The 19551-nt window shown below is 44.3% G+C and overlaps 2 protein-coding genes across 4 annotated transcripts in view; one reads left to right on the top strand and one right to left on the bottom strand.

Annotated features, from left to right (window-relative positions):
* Positions 1–2025, top strand: part of LUC7L2 (LUC7 like 2, pre-mRNA splicing factor) — a 33011-nt gene extending 30986 nt beyond the window's left edge. For all 3 annotated transcript variants that reach the window (XM_064655212.1, XM_064655213.1, XM_064655211.1), the window contains one exon: positions 1105–2025. In XM_064655212.1, the coding sequence (XP_064511282.1) occupies positions 1105–1297 (193 nt within the window). In that variant the 3' untranslated portion in view covers positions 1298–2025. The remainder of the gene's footprint in view (positions 1–1104) is intronic.
* Positions 1652–15282, bottom strand: LOC135414430 (cytoglobin-1-like). Its single transcript, XM_064655214.1, has 3 exons — positions 14018–15282; positions 10912–11143; positions 1652–10326 (listed from the first exon to the last, which is right to left on the bottom strand). The coding sequence occupies exons 1-3, from the start codon at positions 14110–14112 to the stop codon at positions 10198–10200; spliced, it is 456 nt and encodes a 151-aa protein (XP_064511284.1). The 5' UTR covers positions 14113–15282; the 3' UTR covers positions 1652–10197.
* Between the last annotated feature and the right edge of the window lie 4269 nt (positions 15283–19551).

Raw genomic sequence — 19551 nt, 5'->3', positions numbered from 1 at the left:
GGATTAACCTCTTACTTGGCATGTAGCTTCTCTTCTGTGACATGTGATTTGTGGAATAGGAATAATACCTCTGGATCTTAGCATTTGCAAACGCTAAGTCTTGCAAAATTGTAGGGAAAGTAATCTTTTCAGCTGAGGAACTAAGATGAAAGGTCACTTCTTTGTAAGGTTGCAAAAGGAAATTAGTGCCAGGAGCATTTTGCAGACCTTAGTTTTGAAGCTTTGAGGTGAAGTGACAGTAACTTTCTGTAAGGGGAGAGAGTACAGTCTCTGGCCAGTACACCAAATTTTTTGACAAGGAAACGAGTGGCTAGCTTTGTAGCATGCTGTTTTTTCTGTAAAAGTTTGTATTAAGCTGTTTTATGATTGCAGTACCTGGTAAAATGAAAATGCAATGTTTTTCAACAACAGACTTAAGTGCATCGATAAGGGAATATAGAGAAGGATGTCTAATCCGTTTTTTTCCCATACAGGTAGCTCATTCAATTTAAAACAGTATGGATTGTTTAACAGAACATCCCTTTTCTGGCTCTATCATTTTAAAAATGCATATTATCTGAGTAAAATATCTAAAAATAATACCACCCCAACCTTGCAAAATCACACAAGGGCTAATTCTTATAACAAAATATAATTGTAGCACAGTTTGGTTTAGTTTGTATTTGTCATGTAATAGTCTTGTTCCAGAATAACGCAAGTTAATTTCCCCCTGCTTTTAATCAAACTCCCATTTTTAAACTTTTAAGTTTGTAATTTATATGTCTGAGAAAGGCTAGAAACTGCAGATGAAGAATTTCCATTAAACTTCAGTTAATACAAACTTGATGGTGGAGGTTGAAAATAAGAGATTTAGTGAAGCACATTGCCCTTAATCTGGGCTCTGTAGTAGATGTAGATTAAATCCTGCCTCCAAGTATTTGTCTTTTGAAATCGGAAGTAGGAAAGGGAGAAGAGTAGAATGATTTCTGATGTCTTCTCATACACTTCTATTTATATAAATCTGAATTTGGGTTGGAAAAAGAAGAAAAATACAAAATCCAAGTGCTGTTTGATAGCTAAAAATTCATGACTGACACAAATTCTCAAATGTACTGCGCTTTTCAGATCCTCTAAAGAAAGATCTTCCAGAGACAAAGAACGTTCAAGAGACCGCGACAGAACATCCCGTGATAAAGATAGAAGCTCAAGAGAGAGGTCACCACGAGATTTCAAAGACAAGAAACGTTCTTATGAAAGTGCTAATGGCAGATCAGAAGACCCAAGGAGCTCAGAGGAGCGCGAAGCAGGGGAGATATAACTGGCTGTATATTCACCTGATCTCTAGCTTCCTATGGAGTTGCATACTTTGGTTTAGTTTACAGTTGTTCAAAGGGACACCAGTGAGCAGTTCGAGACACTGATCCAACTAGGGTAGATGTACAGTATATAAAAGTGGTTATAACAAAGTCAGAATTAAACCCCATCAATTAATGATGCCTAAAGCTGGGTCCTGGACTTCCACCAAGTTGTAAAACTTTTCTGAAAGATTTCTCTTTATTCAGGACAACAGTTTTATGTACCAAGATGCAGATCTCAATGTTTTTAATCTCCTTTCCAATACAAGTTAGTGAACAAATTATATTGTACTACTTGCCTTGGGTGCTTTTGAACCTTTATAAATTCTCCAATTCTGCTCCAGTCAAAACAGCAGCATTGAAAGGTTGTATTTGGGGGGATTTTTTTTTTGTTTGCTTTTTTGTAAGAGGGTGGGTGGATGGATATTAACTTTTACTCTAAGGTTATGTTCCCAGTGTTGGGTTTTATTTTTGTTTGGGATCCTAGGAGTTGATTACAGTGGGAGCATTTAGACAGAAATGTGTGCTGGAGAAAGCAAAATGTCTTTTTACAGTGCCTATTTAGACTTGGAAATTGAACAGCTGTTGCATTACATCTTTTTTATTTCTACTTAAATTTTGAAATCAAAGCCAGTCCCATATCTGTACCATTTGATTGGTATGTGTTCAATATATTTGTTTTTTTCCATAAGGACTCTTTCTGCTTTTTCTTGTGGGATGCATCCTTAATTGTATTAAAACAAACAAAAAAACCAGCAACAACAAGCGAAAATTAAGAACAAAAGAAATAAAAAAAAATTAAAAAGAAACCATATTGTCCAATAACTTAACAAGGATATAGTGGTCTCTTTAAGGTGTTAATTAGCAGTTCAGTCTTTTAAAAACTAACATCTGGTTTTTAGAGTTTTTAACATACAGATGTGCTCTAGGAGAAGCGGTCATTCTGATCACAGTCCTGATTGAAGTCCTAAAATCTTCAAAAGCAGAAACCTGTGGAGTCAGAACTATAGAATGGTTTGGGTTGGAAGGGACCTTAAAGATCATTTAGTTCCAACCCCGCTGCTGTGGACGGGGACACCTCCCACTAGACCAGGTTGTTTAAGGCCCCGTTCAGCTTGGCCTTGAACACCTCCTTGGATGGGGGATCCAGAACTTCTCTGAGCATCCTGTTCCAACCCCTCACCACCCTCACAGTAAAGAATTTCTACCTAATATCCATTTTAAAGCCATTGCCCCATGTCCTGTCATTACATGTCCTTGTAAAAAGTCCTCCTCCAGCTCTCTTGTAGCCCCTTTAAGTACTGGAAGGTGCTATAAGGTCTCTCTGGAGCCTTCTCTTCTCCAGGCTGAACAACCTGACCTCTCTCAGCCTGTCCTTACAGGAGAGGTGCTCCATCCCTCTGATCAACTTGGTGACCCTCTTCTGGGCCCACTCCAACAGGTTCATGTCCTTCCTCTGCTGGGGATGCCTGAGCTGGATGCAGCACTGCAGGTGGGTTCTCACCCAAGTGGAGTAAAGGGGTGGAATCCCCTCCCTCGACCTGCTGCCCAGGCTGCTTTTGATGCAGCCAGGATACACTTGGCTTTCTGGCCTGCCAAATGCACGTTGCCGGGTCAGGTTCAGTCACTCATCCACCAGCATCCCCAAGTCCTTTTCTGCAGGGTTGCTCTCCATCTGTTCATCCCCCAGCCTGGATTTGCGCTTGGCATTGCCCTGACCCAGGTGCAGCACCTTGCACTTGGCCTTGTTGAACTTCTTGAGGTTCACATGGACCCACCTCTCAAGCCTGTTAACATCCCTCTGGATGGCATCCCTTCCCTCCAGCATGTTGACTGCACCACACAGCTCAGTGTCATCAGCCAACTTGCTGAGGGTGCACTCGATCCCAGTCCATGTCACCGACAAAACATAAAGGGGGTGCTGTCCATTCTGTTGGATTGAAAGTGCTTTGGGGTATTTAAACTATTCAGAGGTGCTCTACTCCCACAGAGAAGAATTTAAACATCGGTAAATTTTTTGTCCTTGAGTTCTCGCCACCGAGTTACCTAACATTGAAGCTTAAGAGCAGTGTTTGTCATGATTTATTGGCATTTTCAGTGGGTTGTGCAGTGTCTCTGTAGGCCTGCTAATCATCGGTGTGTGATACCGTTCACTGTGTGCATTTTCCCTCAGTGTCTTTTCTGTAGCATCTTCAGTATGGTCAGAACACTTGGGTGATAATTCTAAGATAATTTAGCAGTATTTTGATGGCAATGAAAGCTAGAACAGGACCTTTACACTTCTGCAAGGACTTGGATTCAGCATTGCACATTCCACTTTGAATTGATTCCATTTTAATGATGACTGACTACTTAACACTTCTTATTATTTACCCATTTGAATTCTGAGTATGAGTTTCCTCCCTGGGAATGTTTTATGACTTCCTGAGTGGCCCAAGTGCTTGATGAATGAAAGTTACCAGTGTTTGTCCCTCTAGTACTGACCATACTATGTAGGTGGTTGATAACATCTGTTGTCACAGTTTTAAGTGAAATTCTAGTGGTGTGACAAAAGGTGAACAGTCATTTCTAGATACATCTTGCATAGCACAAGTGCCAGTGATTCCTCTGGAATTCCTGTCTGGAATAACAATATTCTAGAAATACTGAGGGCCTGTCTCCCCCTGCAGCCAGCAACTAGAAATTTTGTGTTGTAAAAGGGGGGACTGGCAGTGAAATTTGCAGACTGTGACATAACACTGCTTAGACTCCTTACTAGCAGATTTTGGATAATACGCCATTTATTTTACAGATTACTTTTAATTACAAAACAGTGGTTGGGTTTGGGCCTTCCCTTATTTAGAGGTTTTCATGGGGTGGTGAGCTTCATGGTATCCAAGTACCACACCAGTGTTAAGGAGGAGGGTGAGGCTTACCTTTGATTTCCTGATAAAATAATCTGAATTATATGTGGAAGTACAGGACTGAAGTGCAGTTAGGAAGAAAACTGAATTAAAGTGACTGATGAAACACACTTAGGATGCAAGAGGTCTGGAACATCTGCCAGAAAGGGAGACTGTTTTATTAGTTGTGCCTAAGTATGGATCTTCTACCCTCTCATCAGAACCCAACTACCTTAATTTCCAGGAATGCAAAACCGAGATATTCATCACTTCTAAATTTCCTGCTAGACAACTGAAGAGTGGTATTGACTGACATTAGTCTTCATGGTCAAAAAGATTATGAAGTGGAGCTCCTGGAGGAACCTAGGGGTGTTGCAGCTAAGCATCAGCTCTTGAGATCTTTGAAATTTTGCTGATGCAGTTGTAGCTCCATAGCTGCTTTTACCAGGCTGCAAGAGTGCAAACTGAGCAAAAAGAGTAGATTATTTCACTGATTTAAAGTGTTGAAAATGCAGTGAACCTGCAAGCATTATTACCAGAATCACTCCGGGTTAGTCAGGGGAGCATAAAACAGAAGAAGGTTAAAGATGGTAAGCAGCTAGAGGATGGCACATTACCAGAAATGAGATCCCCTCCTGAATACAGTATCATAGAATTGGTTACCTTGAAGAAGGCCCTCAAGATCATAAAGTCCAACTGCAAACCCAGCATTGCCCAGTCCACCACTAAACGGTGTCCTTAAGTGCCACATCTACACACCTCTTAAATACCTCCAGGGATGGCAACTCAGCAGCTTCCATCCACAGTCTGATCCAGTGCTGGATGACATATGTGAGTTGCTTTTCCCAGTGGAGCAGGAGAAACCACACAGTAGAACAGTGACATTTCCAAGCAAAGAGGTGCTTGGCCTAGTGCCACCATATTCCGTTACCCGCCATCGGACTTGCCAATGAAGGTGGCAGAGGAGTCTGTTCATCTCTGTCCTCTTGCCTTCCATCAGGTATTGAAGCTGGGAGTCACCATCCTGTTGCTACAATGCAAACCCTGCCCTGGAGCTCATCTGTTTGTCCAGCCTGGATGTTGCACCATCCATCCTGCCCCAGGGGCAGTGGGAGAAAATAGGTGAACCAGCTCCCTAGGCTGATGCAAGTGGATGATTGTGCAAATGTTAAATAGCCGCCGAGCAGGGATTGTCTATTTAGCTGAAGAGAGAATGGTAGCAATTCATCTTGAGACCTCTGGGGTCAGTGCAGGATTGCTAAGGACGTGGGTGAGTACATCTGAATGGCTGGTTTTAGCTGTAGGAACACAGTGTCTCAACAAGACGCTCCTGTGGTGTGGAAAACGATTCAGTGAGACGTGTGCTGTCCCCACCAGGACTGTTACAGATTCAAGCAGTTTGGGATTGCAGTCATCATTAAATTAGGTATAAATGCACCAGAGGTGATGTCAATGTGCAGTGTGAGGGCCTGCAGCACACCCGGTTACCCCCCCGCTTTACTGTTCTCCATCCTGTATTTCACATGCCACCTTCCTCACTATAGTTGTCCTTTGTTCAACAGACAGTAGAGGTTAGTTTCTCCTGATGCAGTGGCTTATAAAAAATGTTTAATGCACTCTTCATTCAGTCCTGCATGATGGTTTTTTTGTTGTTTGTTTTGGGGAGGGGGAGGGTTGGGGAGGTTTTTTGACTTTTTGCTTTGATCATTTTTTTCCACTTGATTCTTAATAAATTCTTGCACTGTTACTATTGATGTAATTCTTTAATTCTTCTTTTCAGTAAGACCTGAAATCCAGCTTTCACTGCAGCCTGCAAAACTGGGAAGCAGCAAACTGCTGGGCAGTTGTATTATTAACTGGAAATACAAGGAAAGAAGAAGAAATGTTTGTTTCTAGCCCTGGCTCTCCTCTTTATCCCTGCTTTCCCATCTGTGGGGATATAATGGAGTCAGCAGGCAATTAGAAAATTCTCTCATGACTTCTCTCTCCTGGCTCTGGCTTTTCACCTCTTGTTGCTGGGGAAACCGCAGTCCCAAATCCCCTTCCCAGGCTCAGTGGTGCTGCCAGGGCACTGCAGGCAAGCAGAGTCCTAGAGATGCACCGTCGGGGAGGCAGGATTAGCTACCAACAGAGCAGAGCTGGACACAGGCAAGGTCAAAAGGGGCACGACAGACAGCAGGAGCTGCTGTGGCTGTACAGCCCTTTCCCAGGCTGAAATGATCTGACAAATGCTGACTGTAGTAAAGTATTGATGGTGATGCTCAGTTAAGAGCACAAAGGTTAGAAATCGTTCCAGGTGCTGGCTCAGAGAGGCTGCCAAGAAGGCAAGTTCACAGCACTGGCTGTCAGGCACCATCAGGCCGGCTCAGGGCTCTCTGTCTCCATCACTGGAAGGTGGTAAGTGGGTGGGGACTTTGCATGGAACTACTGTAACTTTTCAAGTTGCTGCCATCTTCCTAAGCTCATACTGGTTTGCACCCTACTAGTGGACGGACTGCATAGGATTTCCCAGTTACCGGGAAGAGGTTCTCCAGTCCTTCGCCGTGATCGGGGCCTCCCCAGCTGAAGTGCGGTCTGGGTGATGGTAAAGTGTTATAGGGTAACTGGTGATGTATTTCTCTCTCCTAATCACTATAGACACTTTCGTAGTAAAGGTTAGATGCATTGCTAAGTGTATCCTTTCATAAGCCACTGTTTCTTTTGTAATTCTTTACTGGCTTGCACTATAGTAAACTGAACCCCTTATTCTTTAAAGTTGGTGTCTGTGTTCCTTCATCCTCATTCCTGGGGAAAAACAGATTGCAAAACAGTGTTTTAAATGGTATCTTGAAGAAGCCCCTACTTTCAGTGTAAAGCAACACCTCTGAGGGACATATCTGTACCTACAGCCACAGCTCTATGGCAAAAGAGCTCAAACAGCTCTTCACTTCAATCACCAACAATACCAATGGCCTTCATGCAAGAAGGGTGGGCACATTGGAGGGTTTCCCTCTGGACCCAGCTAGGAGGATTTCCTAGAAGCTTCTCCAGATTCTCTGCAGGGTCTCCAGTCCCCCATCTGGGCAGTCACAGGGTGTCTGAGATGACCTCCCCACCTTGCTCACCTCACTGAGCCTCTCTGCTGCCTGTCATAAAGGCAGGGACAGGAAGGCAGCTTGGCTCAGACTCTAGCAAGAAAATTATTGGGCTCAAATGCCTTGACAGCTAGGTTAGCTTCTTCTGTAAAACATTCCCTGTCATTTCAAATTGCCATGGTATGTTGGTAGCCCTTGTCTCAGAGTGATTTGGTGATGCTGCACTCTTGGATTTTATCCCAACACTGATTTGTATTTGCACAGGGCTATGCCTTGCAATGCATCTTCCTCTGGGTAAGTTTTTGCTTTGTCACCAGGGTAACTGTAGTTTTTCAAGTTAAATTCATATGTGTTTTAACAGTGTTTAGGTAATATTTTGAATCAGGAAAGCGGGTCTCTACAAGGTCAAGTTTTTTTTGTGGGAATGCTTTTTTTTCTCCAGCAACATGACCAGCAAAGCACTTTGATTTAACTAGCTGAGTGGATAAACTTCCTGCATGAGCTTCTGCTCACTCCTCTTCCCCTTTCTCAGTATTTTCCATGTGTTTTCACTGTTCTAGTTTAGGTCAGACACAAAGATAACTCCAGGGCATTTAGCTGATTTAACATGTCACAGCCACTTGTCACACTACCCATGCTACATCACAGACTGGTTATTTCACAGATCTTTCTGATGTCCCACAGGCTGTAAGGAACCCATGAAGCTTGGTGTGAGGGCTTTGGTCCCACTCACCAGTGGTGCTCCACAGGAAATCTCTTCCTACTACCCTTAGGTATGACGTTTCCCTTCTGTTTCTCTTCACAGAATCAGTTTTCCAGAAGAATGCATACAGTATGCACAGCACTGCATAGTTACTGGTTCAGTAAGTAAGGAGTATGTTTGGTTTGCCTCCCAAGTACATAAATGTTGCTGTTTTGCAGAGGCACAGTGAGGTGCAAGGAAAGCTGGACAGGACTGAACAGTGAGGCTACTGGAAAACCGTAAGCTCAGCTCAGTTATTCTCCATCTCAAGATGTTGTCTAATCTATGCTCTTTTGGAAAAGCTTTCTGCCATCCTTTGAAATCTCAGATTAAAAAAAAAGGGGGGCCATGTACTCCTAAACTACACACCTCACGCAAACTTTTAAAATGTAAAGTATCCCCCTTTTCTAAATGGATTTACAAAATAACCCGCTCTTTACTGCAGCCTGAATTAGGTTTGTTTCACATGCTTTGCTTTTGCAACACCTTTCTGCATCACAGGAACAGGGAACACAAGAGCCTTAAATCATCGGCCAGTGTTGCAGGCCCCTGTCAGCCCAGGGTGCCTGTGACAATGAAGAGCATGTCATTACAGCCAACCACCCTCATGGTAAATGGTGCTCTTAACATGCATTAAGGTAAGTCAATAAAAAGGGGAAATTATTTTGAGCTTTTCAGAGCTTTAACTACTTGTACTCCCTCACAGGGATTTGAGTCTATAAATATTTTTTACACGTCTTCTTCTTTTTTTACAATCCTTGACAATGCTGTGCAAAATGCTTTCCCTTCTCCCTGAGCCAAATAGAATAGCAAAGCAAATAAAGCAGCCTGCCCCATCCTCCCTCTCTGGCAAGAGTTCATCTTCTGGACTTTGGGATTTAGCATCCTTTGCCAAACAGATGGAGTGGGTGAGGAAAACTACACGTTGAGTGAAGGAGAACTTTGCATTTTTAGCTGTTTACAAAACTGTTGCTTCATGGTCAAGTGAAAGGCTTCCCTTCACATCACCTGAGAAGCCTGACTGCTGTGAGCGTGATGGGTGCCCAGGTGGGAATTTGAGCTGTTTTTGGTAAAACCTGCAGTACTACCAGTAACTGTGCACTGTAACCAGCTACCACTTGCATATCGCCTTCTCTGTGCTACAAACGAGAGGACGCATCTGCTTTCTCTGTGTTTATTGTGTTACACTGAAGCAAACCAGCACGTGGTTATTTGCAGTTATTAGCTGATTGTTTCACCACGTCTAAGGAATACAAAGAAAAGCAATTAAATAGTTCAGGACTCAGTTACCACTGAAGGGAGGCCGAGGCTGTGCAACTGGACAGGATGAGTCCCATGCTGAGCTGAGCCCACCATGCCACCCACTCAGCGAGGCAGCAGCTTCTCTCAGCTGGGTGCACTCTTGAGTAGCACAGGAGCCAGTGAGCTCAGTGCTATTGCCCTCGCCAGGGAACACAGCCAGAATAATTTTCTGGGAGTTACACTGTGAAATCCACGCCCTGGAGATGTTCATGCCTGCCCAGAGAGACCCAGTGGTGATCACATTCATTGCTGTAATCCTTGTGCTGAAAACTGCCCTGAGAAACCAAGACTGGAAAACTCTGCTGGCTCATGCAAGAAGGGACTTTCCCTATGTCTTTCCCAGTTGTTAGTCTTTCCCATACACCACTTCCCCTTTGTTTAATGTCAAACACAAAACAACACTCATGCCTCTTAAACAATGACCTCTACCAAGTTCCTAGAGATGCTTCAAAATGGCCTCCTTGTCATTCATGAGGATGGAGAGGTGGTAGATGAGTTGAAGAGCTGCTGGTGCTGCTGGAAGGAGCAAGTCTTTCTTTTAGGAATAGCAAGCTTAAAGTCATCATCTTAAAATGTAATCTTAAAGGACAGTGGCCAGAGGAACCCACCTGGAGCATTGAAACTGTGAAGCACATCAGGATTTGTTGGTTGACTTTGATGTATCTGTGGGTTTTCTTTAGCTGTAGAAACTCATTTTGCTAAGGAAATTATTGACATTGATATCTATATTGTATAAGCCTTTTTTCTTGCCTTTTTTTTTTTTTATTATTTTTACGTTTTCATTCTTCCAGCTGGGGCTGGGGGCCCAAAAGCAGCAAATCAGTGCTATCAAGATGTTTGAAGAGCATGGAGGGTGCACATCCTCACCAACCCTCCTCTTTGTAGACATTATTCAGGTGAGTGCAGATTTCATTGGTTACCTTCTCAAAGGAAGCTTTGCAGTCTCCACCAAATTTCTCCTCCATCAGTTGTAAGATAATGTCACAGATAATCTAAACAAGGACAAGGGAAGAAACAACCAGTGTGAACTTTCCTCCACATTAGAGGCATAAGAGAAAAACATGTATCTTTAGTTGGGATTCTTGGAAGGCAGAAAGGGATACAGGAGCTATTTGCAGCATATGGCATGCAGAGCTTGTAACAGGGCATGGAAAATATGGTGCATTATAGAATTCACAAAAAAATGCGGTCACTGCTGCTGGTTTTTTTAACTGTCCTATGTATCTAGTTATTGTCGACTGCACCTATCACTTAAAGATGGCTTGACAGGACTGATTCACTTGGTCCATCCATTGCAATCTTTCTCCTATCAGTGGACTGTCCCAAATGTTTAGAGGCCATGAGGAGCCCCATGTTGGACACTTATGGAATACATGGCTTGAGGGGTCAAGTTTCTTCCTGATCTTTCCTGCTCATTAACTATCTAGCCCTCTTTAGCAATGAAGGTTCACTTGTCCTTACAGTCACTAGGCAGGCAGTACACTTTGAAATGCCTGTTTTCCTCAGCTCTACTCCTCAAAGGGGAAAACATCCTCCCCTCACAATTACACCCCTTGGGAAGAGGGCTACTGGCTCACCCTAAAGTTTTTGGGGTCAATCTTCAGCTGAGTGGCATGTTTCTTGCCGAGTGGGTTCACTATCCCAAGAAAAGCCTCGGAATTGTCCAGGTGTTGCACCATGTCGTTGATGGCAGTGAAAACCTTCTTGCCATGGCCCCTGACTTGGTCTGACTGTTTCATCTCTTCAGCAGAGTCCATGCCTTTGAAATGTGTGAAGTAGGACTTGGTGTCTGGGTGCTCAGTAAACATCCTGTTGAGAAATGAGAGACATCCTAATTTGTGAACCCAGGCATCAATGCAGATATGGCTAAACGTTCCAGGCCTCATCTTATGCATTTATTGCCCTTTTTCCTTTTCTTTATTAGAACAGACACCTCTGTCCCCTGCATTTCTTGTTTCTGCTTTGCCTTTTGCATCTGTCCACAGCGCCCCACACCCATGGCAGCCTGTGCCCTCCCTCACCTTTTCTTCAGTGTTAACTCCGTGTTAGGTTACTTCCACAGGGAAGTGGGAGCATGTTCACATGGGGTAAGTGTGACAGCATAATATTCCCAAAGATGTTCTGGACAGCAGATATGACCACTGTGATTCTGATGGGTGTTTTCATGGAGAAAATATATTATTGGTTTTGTTAATTAACCCCTTCCTAGAGTCCATCCCAAAGCTTTCTTCCTGCCTGTGATGGATTGCTGTTTGACTATGGGTTTGACTATAGTTTGAGTACTGCTCATTTCATTTATTCGAAAGTAACACAATTCAATATGTTTAGAATTGCCTTTAATCAATTACAGTCATCTTCATCAAGCTCTTAAAAAAGCAGTTTACTCTGTTAGGCAAACCATTTATCCCCCCGAAGTATCAATAGCAAATTCCAGATTGCATTTCACAGAGTCACAGAGTGGTTGGGCTTGAAGGAACATCTGGAGGTCATCTGGTTCAACCCCACTGGTCAAGCCGGTTGCCCAGGACCATGTCCAGATAGCTTTTGAGTATATCCATGGATGGAGACTCTACAACCTCTCTGGGGAACCTGTACCAGTGCTCAGCAGTCCTCACAGTAAAACGTGTTTTCTGACATTCAGAGAGAACCTCCTGTGTTTCAGTGTGTGCCCATTGACTCTGGTCCTGTTTCTTGGCACCACTGAGAAGAGGCAGGTTCTGCCTTCCTTTTACTCTTCCTTCAGATTTTTATATACACATCAATAATCTCCCCCTGAGCCTTCTCTTCTCCAGGCTGAACAGTCACAACTCTCACAGCCTTTCCTCATAGGAGAGATACTCCAATGCCCTAATCTTCTTCCTGGCCCTTCACTTGACTCTTTCTGGTATGACCATGTCTCTCTTGTACTGGGGAGCCTTGAACTTCTCTATAGACAGAAGCAAAATCTTCTAGAGTAAATAACCCCAGGGAGCCAAGCTACTGGATACTATTAGCCTTTTATGGCTGCATTCCTGACCCTAACTGGCCTTCAGGTTGTGTAGACTGCAGAAGGAAAGAGCAGTGTGTAACACTTTTTGAGGGTAATACAGGCATAAGATGTGATATGCAAGAAAGCCAGAGGGAGGGGTAGAGGTCTGATAACCAGAAATAGTATTTAGAGTGATCAATGCTTATGGAGGTGATACAAATCCCAGATGAGTGAGGGGTATGTGAAAGGTGAACAGAAGAGAAGAGAGGAAGACAGGATAAAACAGAGGGGGAAGCCCATAGGAAGGTGTGGGGTGATGAGTAGATTTAAACCTGGAGGGTATTCAGAATTTTAAGGTAAAAAGCAGCTGCAGCTCCCTGGATGGACTGAGGTCAACATGCTCCCCAGTACAACTCCTCAGTACGCTGCTCAGAGAAACAAAATGGAGTGTGGAACGAAGTGGAGACTATGTGGTCCCCCTCCATTCTAATCCCAGCAGTATGGAAGGACATTGTGGTACTGAGACCATACAGTACCTGTCTGATAAGGTAGAATCAAAATGTTCTGCTGCTGAAGCCAAGAACCATGTTGAACCCCCTCCTCAGGTGCCAAACCATGACCACCGCCCCCCTCCCATTAAATACACCAATCAGAAATAAAAGGTATTTATGACTAGAGCCACTCAAACTCCACCCAAACATAAAGAAAATAGTACAAAAGTAAGTTGAGGATAGGGAGAAAGTGGGAGAAAACCTCCACTGAAACTGCTGGGATCAGTCGACAGGCTGAGTCCATATTCTCCCACCCCAGAGGGATGCCTTGGGTGAGAAATATACTCCGTGTGCGTTAAATGCTGCTCTTAGGACTAGAGCTTTTGCTTATGCTTACCCCATAGCATATTAGATTGCTTCGTATGAGAGCTTGTGCTTGCTTAATGTATGTATCAGTAGATTGCTTTAAAACATTTTTGCAGTAGACACTATCACCGACAACCTTTGAACCTTATTAATCTGGCACAAATTGTATTAATAAAAAGTGTTATTTGTAAACTGTTAAAGTGAGTCCTTGCAGTCACCAGCAGCAGATAACACCTTGGCAGGACCTGCTGAGGGGTCTTGGCTCTGGTGAGTTCCCCCTAACAAGGGAGGTCGAGGTACCCTCCAATCTTGTGAATCTGGTGGTGAAGAGTCTCATTACAAGATGCTGACTGACCGTCGGGCACCAGGGTCTCGACTCTCCTGGGGATACCAACAGACAAAAATCTAAACTCCCATTTTTAATGTGACAGAAGGGGGCAATAAAATGGAACAGATGGACTGGAAAGGCCAAAGGAGAATCAGAAGTGAAATACTGAGAAGTTAACAAAAATCATTAAAGGAGTTTAGAGGTAAAGAGAAGAGGGAAATAAGGCCCATGTTTTGTTCCCATTCTCTTTCATACCATGCTTTCTTTTCTTTACCTTAAATGGGTAAAGAAATTGTTCTTATCTCTTCTTCTTTTCCCACCCCTTCCTCATTTCCTTTTATTATTCCTTCTGTGGATTGCTCCTCTTCCCTTTTTCCTCCCTGAGATGGGATAAATCACAGCAGATCAAAATATTACCAGCAAGGGCTGCATGAAAAACATCAAGACGTGCTCCTAGGCCCTAAATCCATCCTTCTTGCTGTTCCTCCTTCAACCCCCTGGCATAGCAATTGGATGGGCTCTTTCCTTACCTGACCAGCACAGCTGTCCCATTGTCCTCAGCATCTACATACATCTTCTCCCAGGCACCGCGGGCACTTTGCACTTCTGCTTCAGAGAATGACATGGTGGAGGAGATGCTGGCAACAAAGGGTGCAGCAGGAAGAAGAAGGACAGGGAGGTCCTGGCAGGGTCTTTCTGCTCCAGTTCTCTCCTCAGGGCTCCTAAATACTGTCCTGGGGATTTAAGATATCTTGAAGGGACTCTTTGTCTCTGTTCCCCTCGGTCACATTTCTACAGGCTTTAGGGCTACCTAATCACTTTTAATCAGGAAAGAAACTAACCACATGAGGAGGGGGGACAAGCCCTCTCACTGTGGGTCAGGTGCCACAGCAAAGGTCTCACTGTCTGAGAAGAAAAAGGGAAAAAAGGGCAGTTTTCAGAGGCAAAGAAAAAAATCAATTCTCCTCCCCTCTCACTCTTGCCAAAGCCAGTGCTTGGCTCCTGTTTCCTGAGGGATAGCCTTGCCCAAGCACTAATTTTCCTGGTTTTCTCCCAAGAGCGCTGCTATGCTGTGGGCACTGTGGTGCCCTAATGTCCCCTCTTCCCAGCAGCCTTTAGTCCTTCAGTCCAAAGATCCCAATTCCAGCTCCAGCAACTATCTCCAGTCCTGCTTTCATGCGATGGTCACTGCTTTCCCCATAGCCCTCTGGTGTAGCAGGGGCTCACTCCGCAGCTGCTCTTGGCTTTGGTCTCATGTGGGTGGGAGGCTTTGCCAGCTCAAAATGACAGCATTGCAAGGACAGTGATGGCAGCATGGCACAGCATCCACGCCCACAGTGCCCTAGAAAGCCGCCTCATTGTAACACAGGAGATAAATGGTTCAGCACAGCCAAGCCAGGAGCACAGGCATTTCACTGCCCTAATCCTCTTGGCTTGCAGCTGGGATCTCTGTCCCATCTCTAAGGCCTACCTGCCTCGGAGAGAGATAAGAGGCAGGAGAAGGGCCAGTGTGGAGCTGCAAATGGTATCTATGAACCTGTTATCATCATGGTCACTTGGATCTGGAGGCAAAAAAATTTCTTGGATTATCCATGCCTGGGCTTAACCTATGGCAGGAATGTTCTGGTTAAGTCCAGGGCACGCACACAAAATAAGGGCTAAGGGGCTTGAGAAGCTGCTGCTGGGTGCTGAGAGCAGACAAAACCTCACATTGTTTGGGTTGGGTTAGAGGAGGGAAGAAACAGATGTGAGGGGGAAATATGCAGCATGGCAAGCAAAACCAGCCTGATACCCCAGGGCAGAAGGAAAGTGCTGGCTCCAAACTGTGATAAATTGAGAAAATAATTCGAGTTGATTAAGAGGAAACAGTGAAGGGTCAATATGACCTGGAGAGAAAAGAAAAACAAGTCGTAAAACTTAATTGGGCCCCTATAAAGAGATAAAACAAGTTACCTCCCTTTTACCTTGTGTAGGATTTATAGTGAGACAATTTTGTTTAGTTAGATAGATAATAGGACCTTTCTTGAAATTTATAACTTTGTAGCAAGCAAACATCTGTTGAATGTCTGACTCAACAATGTGTAATGTTTATGCTTATGTATAATGAATATTCATGAAGTAGCTGGAAATAAATGTAGGACAACTATCTTCTTTGCGTGTGACAGGCGTTGGGAGTTGTTGGACCCCTTCCCTGATCACCCAGCGCTGAAATTGCTTTTATCATATAATAAAATTCTGATTGGAAATTGCCCGATTGGGTTTCTATTTCTCACAAAACTCACAGGGATTAATTGGACTTGCTAGGGTTGTATCCCACCGTTGCTGAGGGATGCCTCAAACAACTTCACAGAAGCTTGCCCCTGCACCTTCCCTCCCTCTCCCTTTTCATCACAGCAAACAGAGTAGTCTAATAAAAAGCTGCACAACCATCTCCTTTCTCATCCCCAAATCCTCAGAAAAATTCCCAAGACCTCAGGAGATCCCAGGGTGGGGGGGATATATTTATTGTGCTGCTGGGATCTCTGCCTCTTTGAAGGCAGACATAGCCAGTGTAGCACTGGTTGCTCAAGCCCAGTCACCAGCACACAAACGCAGGGGAAGGAGCAAGGACAGCACCACAATAGTTGGCAATTCTCAGGTCTTGGGAGCCCAAACTGCTTGACAGAAGCTCAGTGGGGAAAGCACCAAGTTTTGGCTGAGAGCAGAAAGTGCATCAGGTGCTTTTCATAGGTGGCCTGGGAGAGAGTGAACTCCTGAAGAAAGAGCAGCACCAACTGTAGCCAAAGGTAAAAGGGCTCAAGCAGGTCTGAAACATGGAGGTAGAGCTGTTGTCCCTTTGGAATGTTAATATGTACAATTACTTGCTTGCAAATTTTCTTCCTCTCTGTAGTTGTCATGTTCTCCTCACAGACCTGGTGCACCCTGATTTGCTATGAACATCTCAGTAGGAGAAGTTGGAGCGTGGCTGTGAGCCCAGCCCTCTGGCCTGAGCTGTGGTAGCAATGCACATTGCTCAAGGATGAGTCTTCCCTCTTAGCTTTCTTAGTCTTTCCCTCTTCACCTCCCTTGTTCACCCTTCATTTCCCTCCTCTCTGGTTTTGTTTGTGAAAGTTCACAAGCTGAGGTGACCTTATAGAATCTTCCAGTACCTAAAGTGGCTACAAGAGAGCTGGGGTGGACTGTTTCACTGGAGATGGCATAAAGTGATAAGACAAACGGTAATGGCTTTAAACTGAAAAAGGTGGGTTAAGATTAGATATTAGGAAGGAATTCTTTACTACAAGGGTGGTGAGGCACAGGAACAGGTTACCCAGAGCAGTTGTGGATGCTCCATCCCTAGAAGAGTTCAAGGCCAGGTTAGATGGAACTTTGAGCAACCTGGTCTAGTGGAAAATGTATCTGCCCATGGTGGAGGAGTTGGAACACGATGATCTTTAAGGTCCCTTCCAATCCCAAACATTCTCTGATTCCCTAGGGGATTTTTCCTCTGCTCTCCCCCACTCTCCTCTGGAACGTTGCAGCGCAAAGTTCACTCACTATATAGTCAGACACAATGTCATGGGCCAAAAATTCCTGTTTTGAGTTGAGAATTTTCAATCAAATTAATTTATTGCCAAGTAACAAACTAACCAATACTTAGATGTCTCGCTTCCCCCCAACCTGTTTCCCCACCCCTGTGCTGCTGTTGCCACCAGACGCTTTGGTGAGACCATGGGTGGTGCAGAAGCTGGGAGGTGGTGTGTGGGGGTCCCTTTGCTCTTGGTGCTCCTTGTGTCCTACTGAATTGCTCCAACATGGGCTCTTCCACTGGTCACCGTCCCTTTGGGTACTGTACCTGCCCTGGACTCGTCTCTCCTTTTTCAGTATTCACTGCCCTTATGTTTCCATAGAGGCACCATAAACTTATCTGGTTGATCCAGCCTTGGGATGCAATGGGTCTATTTTTTCTGGTGCCAAGCCAGGTATGAGCAGCACAGGGCAATCCCTGACCTGACAAAGCAATGACATCCTCCCTCAAGCATGTCACCATGCTCTCTGTGACATGCTTTTCTAGTCTTTCATCTTCCAGTGTTACTATTTTGGAAAATTATCTTCTATTTCCCCCTTGCATGATTTGCTGAGTCCTTGTAAGATGAACACAATAATACCTCATAAAGTTTTGACATCTCTAACAGAGCTATACACATCTATGCTACACCTCAGCAGTCTCTAGAGATTGAAACAAAAAAGCTCCAGAAACCTTTTTTTTTTGGCCTGGAAATGGTCTAGCTCTGAAAAATGGGCTGTTTAATCATAAAGTCATCACATTGTTGCTGACACTCACATCCCCATCCTGGGGCAAGAGGATGCATGCTTGGTTTATTTCTTTTTCCTCTCCCAAGGTTTGTTTTGTTTATTACCGCAAGGGAGATGAATGCTCTTAAGTGTATTTCTGTTGCATGAGGAGACATATTTTCTAACAGGGGTGATGCTCCTCAGCACGTAATCCCTAGGGCAGGGCCCTTTCACCCAGCGTGCAAGAGCCAATTAGCACACTGAATTGAGATATATGATTTTATTACAAATCTGCAGAACAGGGTGCCAGGCATCTAGCACAGCTGGCACACTTTTTGGGAAACAAGCAGAGTCCTTTTTACAAAAAGGTAACAAAAAAAAGAATCATGCAGAAACAGGAGATTGGTCACTCGTGCTTGTGTAACAAAATTTTTAATGTACATGTGCTGATCTTGGTCCAGTTCATTATACTATGATTTCCACATACAAATTCCCCTGGGAGTGTGTTTTTTAACATTATAATGATCTAAGGTAACTTGAGGTTGTATTTTCATCCTATCAGCTGTTGCTAAGCTATTGTTTAACCTCTGTTGCAGTTTCTGCTTGAATCCATTTGAGCAGTTAGTTGCCAATGACATAAGGATTTACAGCATTCTGTTCTTGGGGACTCTTCACAGCTCCAGTGCTCCGGCAGCCCGCTGCCACAGCTTCAAGACTAATTTATAGTTACTGTGAACTTTTTGTGAATTTTTAAATTCATCTGACATAAAGCAGTCAGGGTAAGGCCAGGGAGGCAGACGGCACTGGGAAAACCAGAGCAGGGTTTGGCTTCAGTACTGTGGCTAACTGCAGCCTAAATGACGCAGGTCAGCTACCAAACACACCTGTGATTCAGTAGGCAAAATATCAATATGATTGATAATTTAGCTGTTTCTTCTAGGCCCAAGTTTGTAAAGATACTGTAGATCCCTCTGAAGAGCCAGTGGGGAGTGATTCTGTAATGAAATTTCCCTTAACCACTCGCTCCTTGGATGCAGAGAAATGGTTTTGAACTAAAACCTCTCTTCAGCCCCCCTCTGGAAGTGAGTGAGAACCTACCACTCCAGAGGTGACATTGTGACAACCACATCATTCCTAGCTTCCTGGGGAGGAAAGTCTTCAAAGAGTCCTCCCACCCACCATGGCATCCAGTTCAGCACTCACTGCTTAGCACTGGTGAATGCCAAAGATAGGACATAAGACTTTATCGGGGACTGGCCCTGTGCTCTGGTTTATTCTACACTTTGAGAGGCCCTGTGGGACTCTGGAGCACAGACAGGGAGGCCTGAGGTAGCCTGATGTTTGGCTGAACAAGCAAACTCAGATAAAGCTGTGAAATATTCTGAACTAGCACAGAGCCTTCAGAGAAAAATGACAGCCACTACATGCTTGAAAGACAGCTTGAAAGACAGCTTGAAAGACAGCTGTCCATCCTTAAACTGGCTTCAACATAACATTTCAGGGGAGGGAGAGACAAACTAGTGGGAGGTTTACAACATGGGATGAGCTCTTAAGGCTGCCCACCTCCTTTGAATTACAGGAAACTTCACTTGTTCCATGTTTCTCCCTGAGGACTGAGGCAGGGAGCCCCAGAAGGGGGCTAGTTTCTCTGTCAAGCTCTGGAACAGGGCAGCTTTTTGTTAGGGCTGCAGGTGGATGCCTGAAGGAGGGTGTTACCCTGTGAGATGCCTGTGATGGAGCAGGTTTGCTGGCAGGACTTGTGGCCTCACAGGAGACCCACACTGGAGCA

The sequence above is a fragment of the Pseudopipra pipra genome, chromosome 5, assembly GCF_036250125.1.
Source record: "Pseudopipra pipra isolate bDixPip1 chromosome 5, bDixPip1.hap1, whole genome shotgun sequence".
NCBI classification, from domain to species: Eukaryota; Metazoa; Chordata; class Aves; order Passeriformes; family Pipridae; genus Pseudopipra; species Pseudopipra pipra.
This window is presented reverse-complemented; position numbering and strand designations above follow the sequence as displayed.

Bases quoted from the DNA above. Each gene is read 5' to 3' on its own strand.
- LOC135414430 (XM_064655214.1), bottom strand. From the start codon at position 14,112: ATGTCATTCTCTGAAGCAGAAGTGCAAAGTGCCCGCGGTGCCTGGGAG. The intron at 11,144-14,017 runs GTAAGGAAAGAG...ATTTCTCAACAG, and splicing joins GGGACAGCTGTGCTGGTCAG to GATGTTTACTGAGCACCCAG. The intron at 10,327-10,911 runs GTGAGCCAGTAG...GTCCTTGTTTAG, and splicing joins TTGACCCCAAAAACTTTAGG to ATTATCTGTGACATTATCTT.